At 38.7% G+C, this 9,311-nt stretch overlaps 1 protein-coding gene across 3 annotated transcripts in view; it reads right to left on the reverse strand.

Moving 5' to 3' along the window:
• LOC122535566 (neo-calmodulin-like) overlaps positions 1–6,477 on the reverse strand; it is a 52,869-nt gene extending 46,392 nt beyond the window's left edge. For all 3 annotated transcript variants that reach the window (XR_006308202.1, XM_043667226.1, XM_043667225.1), the window contains exon 1: positions 5,405–6,477. Coding sequence is in view for 2 of the 3 variants with exons in the window: in XM_043667226.1 (XP_043523161.1) it covers positions 5,405–5,491 (87 nt within the window). In the remaining variant the exon portion in view is untranslated. The remainder of the gene's footprint in view (positions 1–5,404) is intronic.
• Positions 6,478–9,311: the final 2,834 nt, after the last annotated feature.

The following is a 9,311-nucleotide window of genomic DNA, read 5'->3' on the forward strand; positions in this document are numbered from 1 at the left end:
TCATAATTACTCACTGATTTCTGCATTGATATCTAATTAATTTCTAATAGATTTCCACTCACATTAACGGTTCAAGCGGACGAATTTCGAAAAAATAAACCGATGCTTGAACGCGAGTTAGATTCGAATGTTGACGATTGAATCTCAGTACTCGAACTTCTCTTTCAAGTTGCTCGATCAAAAGTTTTGACTGAAAGAGGAGAGTCTGCTGGCCATTTCCCCAAACGCTTTGAAATTTTCTGAATATTACGCGATTAATATTTGCTTAATTATCGGAAAAGCAAAATGTACTGATTGATAACATCATGTCGAAATCAAACGGTCAAGAAGCATATTACATTTATTATTGCTAGCCATACTTTTTAAAAGATAAAAGAATTTTGTATGAACGTACGTAAGTCGTTTGATATTCTATTAAAAAGTTACGCGAAAAATGCGAAATACTATACAAATCCTGTTCGTTTCCGTGACTGAAATCACTGTGATCTTGAAAATTGAAGTCTCCTCTTTACAACAAGCCCTTAAAGTTCTCTGTACCACATGTCTTTCATCATTCTATCGAACTTTGAATATTAAACGACGAAAAATCAAAAATTCTCGACATTTCGTCGTCCGACTATAATGTTCAAAGCTTAATAAAATGTCGTACAAATTTTAGATCTTTAAGAGCGTAGATCCAGTCACGAAAAAAATTTTCCAACACTTTTAGAGACATTTAAATTCGGACAATCTTCGAGAACTTTCCACACTTCACACGATGTAAAAACATTTTTAAAATAAACGAATGCAGGATTGTAAAATTGGAGACTTTGCGCTTCAAAACGGGGACAAGTGGATTGTTACAGGATTTCTTTTCGACGATGTTAAAACAGTTTGAAATGTCGATGATTTTGCATCTCGTTGTTCGCGCGGTTGCGCCAAAAGGAATTTAAGCCTTCATTCCGAAAATGTGTCACGATTCCTTGCGCGAACGCGAGGATTCAGTCACACCTGCGACGAGCATTTTTTTCGAAAATGTGTAAACCACAGCCGGTGGATGAAAAAAAAAAAAAAAAAATACACGAGCAACGACGCCATCGATTTCCAATAGCGCTCGCGTTCGCCTCGATAGAACAGTTCGTCCTCCAACAAGATTTTTCTTTTTTTTGGAAGCTCTCGCGCGTCGATCTTCATAAACGTGATTTCCGTGGCGCGGCTCCCCCGTCGCCAAAGTTAATACCTTTCAGCTTTGATTTCTTAATTATTCACGAGAAAGCAGCGCGCGCGAAACGCGAAACGCGGTTAATTGCTGGACCGAGGCGAGAGCAAAGCTGGCAGAGTGGCCTGGTAGCTTTTCTCGTTGAAAAACCATGGCGCGCCGCCACGGCGACGTCCATAGATCATTAAAATTCCAGTCAGCCGTAAACGTTCGCTAATTGGATGCTCGCCGTGGGAGTTGCGCGACGGACACGCTGAATATATATTTTCGCCCAACGAGCCGGGCGAAAATTCGCAAAACAATTACGCAACTGGGGAGCAATTTGTCGCCGCGCGATACGCGTATACGCGCCACGTTCGAGCCGCCCGCGAATAAACGCATCGTCCGCGAAGCGCTATTAAATAATCGAATCCTCGCCCTCGAGTCCTCGCGTGAACGAATCTCGAAAACGAGAAGATTCACGCAGGCTGCGAAATATTTACACCGAACGAGTTGAACCGAGGCTTCAGTCTCGGCGAGATCGAGTTTGAAAATTTATAATCGCGGGTTGCTCGCGTATGAAGAGCGTGAAATCACAATTTCAGTCCACAAGGTGCTTTATTCTCGGAAAAATTGGTCGAGCGTTTGTCTAACGCGTAAACTGGAACTTCCGTTTACTCACAAGATTGGTACCTTTGGTACTTTTCTAATTACGTATTGACAAAATTTAATAGCGAAGCGATGATTATAGAAAATGATGAAAACGGTGGATAAACATATTCAAACTCTACTTTCTTGAAAATGAGGTCTTAAAGGGAGAAATTCCCCTTATTTTTCACGTATTTTCATTGGTTATTTAATTCTGTTTTAAAATATTTCGTTCTTTCGTTTCGACTCGCTCGCGTTTTGCATGCAAAATCGCCCCTCAACCGGTTGTCCCACGGTTTGACAGAAAATGGAACGCGCGTATAGAGTCAGTGGAAGCACCGATAACGCAAACGACAGTAAGTTACTGCGAACAAAACGACCTGGTTAACGTAAACGTGGCACGATAAAATGGCAGACGTTAGCCTGGTTTACACGTTGTTGGCGGCTTTAAGGGTTAGTATGTTCAGAAAGACACGATGTAATCTACCGAAAAATTGCGTAGAAAGAAGCGCGATAAGGTAGAGACAAGCGAATGTTTCGTTCGTGGACACGCAAAGTTCTATTATTGGATCTAAAAAAAAAATGGGTCTCAGGATGTTCAGGCTATTTTTAAGTAAACTAATTCAACGAAATACTTGCTTCGCGAAAGAAAACAGATTGCTACAGAAATTCCGAGTCGATGAAAAGCGAGAAGATAAAAATTCCTGAGTAATTAAATTCTCAAAAAAAAAAAAAGGAAACTGAAAATCTGAAATCCTGAATATCGTCGAACAATATTTTTGAACTGTCGGAGAAAATAAATAAATAAATTTTGAATAATTGAAATTCTTATGTCCAGTTTAGAGTGATTGAATCCTTCATCCAAAAATAAAAGAAAAGTAAAATTCTTCGATTCTGAGTAATTGAAATTCTTGATGAACATGAAATGAGGAAAAGTAACTGCGAAAATCGCCTCGATTTCGCGCGCGACGATCGAGTGGTCCCGTTCATCGATTCCTGGCTTTCGAACGAGTCGAAATAAGTGATTGGCATGACATGGCCAATCGTCGATAAGCTCTTAATTAGCGTCGGGAACAGGAAGCGGAAAAAGAGCCGGGAGTATATTCGAGGGAAGGGACGTTCGAACAACGGGGTTTAGGAAAGTTCGTCGTCCGGTGAAGGCGGATTTAATTTCCGGTGCTCGGTAGGACACAACCTGGTAACGAACTTTCTTATCGTTCCTCTGGCTGGCTCTGTCTCTGCTCGATGCCCATCGGTTGCGGTTGAACTTTGAACGATTAGATGGAAACCGCCATTTGGCCGTGTCTACGTGCCAAAGGCGATAATGTACGATGACCTTCTTTTTCTCCCTTTCTCTTTTTCCGATTCATTCGCAATTTTTTCACCAATCGAACCAAGTTCAATTTTTTTTTCGAGACTCGTTTCAATCCTTTCGTTCTGGCATACTTGTAACGAAATGTGAATATAGAAAGTGTTAATAGAAAGTGTTGTTGGACGCGTCACTGTGTTTCTCGTTCGCTAAACTTTGCATCGAAATTTGATAAAGTTGATGCAGTTGGTTATTTTGTAATCGATCTCATCAGTAATTTATGGCTAGACACGTACACTTTTAACATTTTGAGTAGAAATTTTGATCGACGGTCAGGAGATTATTAAAATTGTTAAAAATTACTGTTTGAAGAACACGTTATATATTCAACTTTGAATTTTCTAATACTCGTTCTTATCAGTCTTGGTGTTACGAACAATTTTGAAATACAGACTGAAATTTTCAACAGACTTGAGCATACGATCATTAGAATTTACTGCATTACTACAATTCGTCCAAATGATGTTAACAAATTTTATATTAATTTTGCAAACTTTCATAAATATCTGATTATGAAACTAGGAGAAGATGTTCCAATATTTATGAACAAAAGTGTACATGCATGCATTCTCTTATATTTTTTGATCACGTTCTTCATGTACTTTTCGAGTACGAATATTTGCGTTCCCCAGAGCGAAAGGATTAATCTTCGTGTCACTATTTCGCATATCGTTTCATCGAAAACTACACAAACAGCGCAGAGAAACGAAGAATTGGGAAGAAATGTTTTTAACATCGCGTCAAATAGCACGAATTTAACACGCGATCTACTTCATTAGCACGCATCCTACGCTTGTAATTCTTCTTTGTTCTTTTCTTTTTATTTTCGTCGCACTTTTTCGATTTTCTGTTTCCAACAGCCTACTTTCTCGCGCATCGTCAATTGTATTTACGTAATCCACTGGCTGCCAGCGCAGGCGATAAGATTCATGCGGACGCTTCGTTGCTCGTTTCTTTCTCTTCTTGATTTATGACATAGTACGTAGACTTTACGTTCCCTTTACGTTGTTGTTAAAATAATTAAAAATAATTTACAGAGACAGCAACTAATCTGGTATTAATTTGTAGACTAAAAGAAATTTAACATACTGATGCTTATAAAAATATTTGAACGTATGTAAAAATCTTTCACGAATACGTGTAGTTTTGTAAATTTTATTAGCATTAAAACGAGACATCAGAGTGCAAGCTATTTACTGTGAATCACGAAAATATTTTTGTAATTTCTCTGTGATTCTAAAATCATTTTATCCATGGATTAATATGATTTAAAATGAATTGCAATAATATTATATTACATATTATTAAAAATACTTTCAGATATTACTAAAGTAATCACGATTATCGAGCCTCGTTACGGTGTTAATAAAATTTCAAGAAGTTTGATGTAACAGACGTAATTCATAAAAGTTCTTTCGTGTTAAGAGTTAAAATACTTTTATGAGTCAGTCTAAACCCCGATCTAAAGTCGATCTTCAGATAATACGCGGACACGTGTCGGGTCTTGATAACATCGTCAACGTCATTTCTACAAATACAGCCAGCCACGGAAGTCTACGTATGTACATCTGTCGAATATTTCAAATATTTGAATAGAACATTCAAATGGAAATTTCAAACAATGATTTTGAACATTTTGCGGAACCTAATTCAATTTGTTGGTTCAAAATTAGACCAGATTCTAAAATGTTGCGTTTCTTAAATTTGTTTAAAGGAACATGAAGAATTTGTAAGTAATTATCACATTGTAACATGTACATTGCAAAACGAATGAAAGTTATTCTAACTGTTAACTCCAATGATAATTGTGTAATAGATTTCATAATTTCTCTTTTCAATTTATTTATAAAAAAATCATCGTCATTGTTCAGAATTTATACCAACCAACAAACAAATTAAAAATGTTTCAAATCGTTGTCTGAAATTTGACAAATGTACAAAAACCTTCGTCACTGTCTGTAGATTGTGGGTATTGTACCAAATAAAACTAGCCAGAGAAATCTCATTATTTGTCGTGAAAAAACTTTCTCACTTCCGAGTCTCCCGAATCATTAAAAAACAAAAAAAAAAAACGAAAAAAAGAAAAATGAAAAAATCATAAAATATTCTGTGTGTGCGTGAAACATGTCCTCTGGAGCTAGAGCTGACATCCATCATCGATCAATGGCCGAATTAGCCGAATTTTGCAAATAAGATCACGTCGACATTACCTTGCTCCTGTTTCTTGGCGCGAAATCTTCCTTGCTGGCCTTCCGTCGCTTGTCCTTCAGGATCATTCTCGCCGCAGCGAACGCCATTCTGCCGATGCACTGTCCCTCGTTCCTTCAGCAGCTTCGATATAACGAGACACGTGACGCGTGCTCGGTCGATGCACACGCGGCGAAACACACCAGCGGAACACACCAGGCAAAAACCGATCGCGTTAATCGCGTTACTTACGAATATTGATTTCCTTTTTAAATTATTGCTTTCTTTTTCGTCGATCACACGGATTATCGTTGGATTTGCGATTACGACGCGAAATCGTACGAACTTCGAACTCGCTACGTTTGCACTACGTGCGGTAATATATCTAAGACGACTCTTCCTTTCTCTTTTCTTTTGTATCACTAGACTATACAACTAATATTGACGTCGTCTCCTCTCCGGTCTCCCTCGTCGTTGACTCTTTCTCCTTGCGAGGAGAATTCGATTCACACGCGACCGGACATTCCGAGAAGGCGTAGATATTTACGAGGGATCGTACGATCTGAACACTATCGATTACGATGTATGTATATATATATATATATATTTTTTTTTTTGTTTGTTAAGGATAAACACAGCCAAAAAGGGAAGGGGGGATAAATCGAGTAAATCGCGGATTGACTAGTTTGGGTCTCCCGGTTTCTCCAGTTTTATCGTGAAATTGACACTGCGGTGGAGCGACGTCTGGCGTCGCCGTCGGTATCTCTGTTTCCTGCCGCTTCTCGTGAGTAGCTCGTCGACGGGCTCTCGCGGAAGCTCGACGAGGACATTTGCCTGTCGCCACGTCACCGTTATTTCCGGTGGATTCTTCTCGGTTCACGACGTTCTTTCGATAAGTATGCACCAACGTTCCTCTGTCCTTTTCTCTTTCTCTCTCTCTTTCTTTCTCTTTCTCCCTTCCGTGTTTCTTTCTTTCTTCGTGCGCGTATAGTCGTTGGCCTTCTAAACGACTACATTCCAGGCGACACGAGCCGCAACTGACGCGTCCTCATGGCTCGATCGATCTGTCATTAGTTGCTATAATTATGGCCATGGATCTAGAATGAAGAAACGTAGGTTCGTTTCGCGGAGAGAAAACGGGAGGTACGTCGTGTCGCGATCGATCGTCGAAAACCGGTGTGCTTTTCGGTAAATGGAGGGAACGAAACAAACCGGTTGGTCGTTTTAATAATTGAACACGAAGCTGAGCGTGAGCGTCGTTTCAGCGGGTTATTTCCGCGCTACAATCCGTCCGAAATAACTGCGAATTACTACTGAAAGCGAGTTGACTTTCTCTTGGATTTGTTGCCAGTGGACGTTGGCCTCGAAGACCAGACGACAGGGATACAAGCTTGTGGAAGCTTTATTTGTACAAATAGTGAAGAAAATTGATGAAAATTTGTATAAATAGCGAAGGAAATTAAAATTAAATTCACTCGTTAAAATTAATTATCCATTCTAGGAGTAGATTCGTTTTTTATTTAATTTGATTAGCTCTCAAAGCGACTAAACGATCGTATCGTGTGATTTACGCTAAAATTTTTGATTATATAATACTTGAAAAAGTAGAATTATGTTGATTTTCGTGTTTGTTTAACGCCATACGTTGATACGAATAAAATATAATGAAATTTAATGAATAAAATGGTTGTCTAACGTAGCTAAAAAGAGAAATCTCAGAAAGAGAAGTCTCAGTCGAAAAATATGAGCTTTTAAACAAGGAATAATTATGAATATCTCGCCAAGAAAACCCTTAAATAATCAAACTTAATTAAAAGAGAATATTAACAATGTATAATTAATTAACGCAAGGTATTGGATTTTAAAACTCCATTCACGTGAAATCCAAGATTATCACGTCTTTCTCTTTCGATTTTCAATTTGAAAGTGCAGAGAACTTTCTCAATACACTGAAAATTTGGATTGTAGTAGATTAATAAAATTCTGTAAAGTCCTTTTTTTAAATCCCATCGCGTGCAACAATGGTCCTTCCACTCTGTTTGACTGTTCGTTTCTACGGGGATGGAGGTGCGCGGCGAACAAGGAAAAAACGGCGAGCCGAGTTTTGAAGAGGAGCAGACGAGCCTCGTTAAAGATGACGAGAAACGAGAGAAAGTAGAATAGAGCCGTGTTTGTGACCGCCTTGGACAGTGAAACTTTTCTAATTAAATTCGCTCGGCTAACGCCTCGATAGATTTCGCAGGGAGACGTAAAAGTATAAAAAAAAAAAGAAAAATAAGAAAAAAGGAGAAGAAAGAAAATCGAGGAGAGCTCGAACGAAACCTTTTCACACCGTGTGCTCTCGCGGGTTTTACGCGAAAGAAGCATGAGAATTCCCAGTGGAAAAACGTAGCTTCGGCTACTTGCGTAAATCTTGCGCGTGCTTTCGAGCATTTTCCTCGAAAAGACTCCATTCAAACCGTGATGCCGCTCTTTGTGAGAGTGCCGAATAATTCAATCTCCGCGACAATAGCAGAGTAGCAATAGTTCAGTCCTTTGAATAATTAAGTTCTCTAGCTATGGACGTAGAATTTTAAGTATATACGGTTTTAAGTTTCGAACGAGTTTCCTATGCTTTCTAGAAAGAAGATCAGATTAGTAGAGAGTAGAGATTAGTAGAGACAAGAAGTAGAATTGTCTACAATATTCCACAATAAGCAATAAACAGTATAATTACCGGAGGATGTTCGTAATAAAAGTCCATTCTAATTAACAACAGTTTGTACCAGTGATAAGAAAATTGGATTGTGAGGCGATGTTTCACATACTGACCAACGAACGATACGAATAATTCTCTGAATAATTCCTAAATAATTAAATTTCCCATATTTTCTAATAAGAAGAAAGGATTATGGAACCATCGGCCTGACCAGGAACAATACAGCAATCTAATTTATAAACGACAGTAAAATCCGCAGTCTTCTCACAAAGTGAACTGAAACTAATTAAATTAATGCAAGGTAAAATGATGAATCGCGTCAATTGATTATTTATATAAATAATCCCGTCACCGCTATCCAAAGGTTAACACGTTCCAATATAATTCAACAAAATATTCGTTACACTGCACAATTACTGAAAATGTGGCTGCGATTATACCACAGAGCTGTCTCTAATTAAATCATGAAATTGTGGGACCACGGTGAAGACTGCCCGCTTAATTTTCACTCAACCATAAATCAGGGCACAGATCCCTTTCCACATTAGAGGAAATTTCATTTATATATGCGTGTGTGTATATATGTATCAGAATACACTCGACATTTACCTAATAAATATTCCGTGCAACACGCACACTATATTTATAAAACTTACTTCTTACATAGCAGTGACTAACACTCTTATCATTCTGTCGTTGCATAAATTAAACTATAGACTTATTTTTACAAAAACCTCTTCGTTCAACCTTCTCCACCGCGTTGGATAACGAGATTCTGTATCACCGCGAAGCAATGCACATTCTCCGGAAGATATTACGCGATGATATGTCGGTTAATGACGAGCAACAGAGTCGAACGGCGTTCAGATAACGAACCGGAGAGCTGAGAGTAGTCTTTTACGATTATAACGATAGTGCAACGCGTTGAAAAAATTTCATACGACAGAAATGCTATCCACGCGTTGGCCCTTTCAAGGCATGGCCGCACACGCACGTCTTCATCTACTTAATCGAGTCCACGTGTGTGTGAACACACCGGTGGATTTACCGAATTCTCTACGTGGACGAAACAACCTCGACGAGTTTTTGACGAGATCTCGGACACAATGTACGTTTAATTCGTAGTCACGGTTACTCGGTTCACGTGTAACGGTTAAATAAATTATGTCCACTATCGATTGGACCATTGTAATCTAAAATCAGACACGCGCGAAACGTGTTTCCGCGAATCG

The sequence above is a fragment of the Frieseomelitta varia genome, unplaced genomic scaffold (assembly GCF_011392965.1).
Source record: "Frieseomelitta varia isolate USP_RPSP 00005682 unplaced genomic scaffold, Fvar_1.2 scaffold_737, whole genome shotgun sequence".
Classification (NCBI taxonomy): Eukaryota; Metazoa; Arthropoda; class Insecta; order Hymenoptera; family Apidae; genus Frieseomelitta; species Frieseomelitta varia.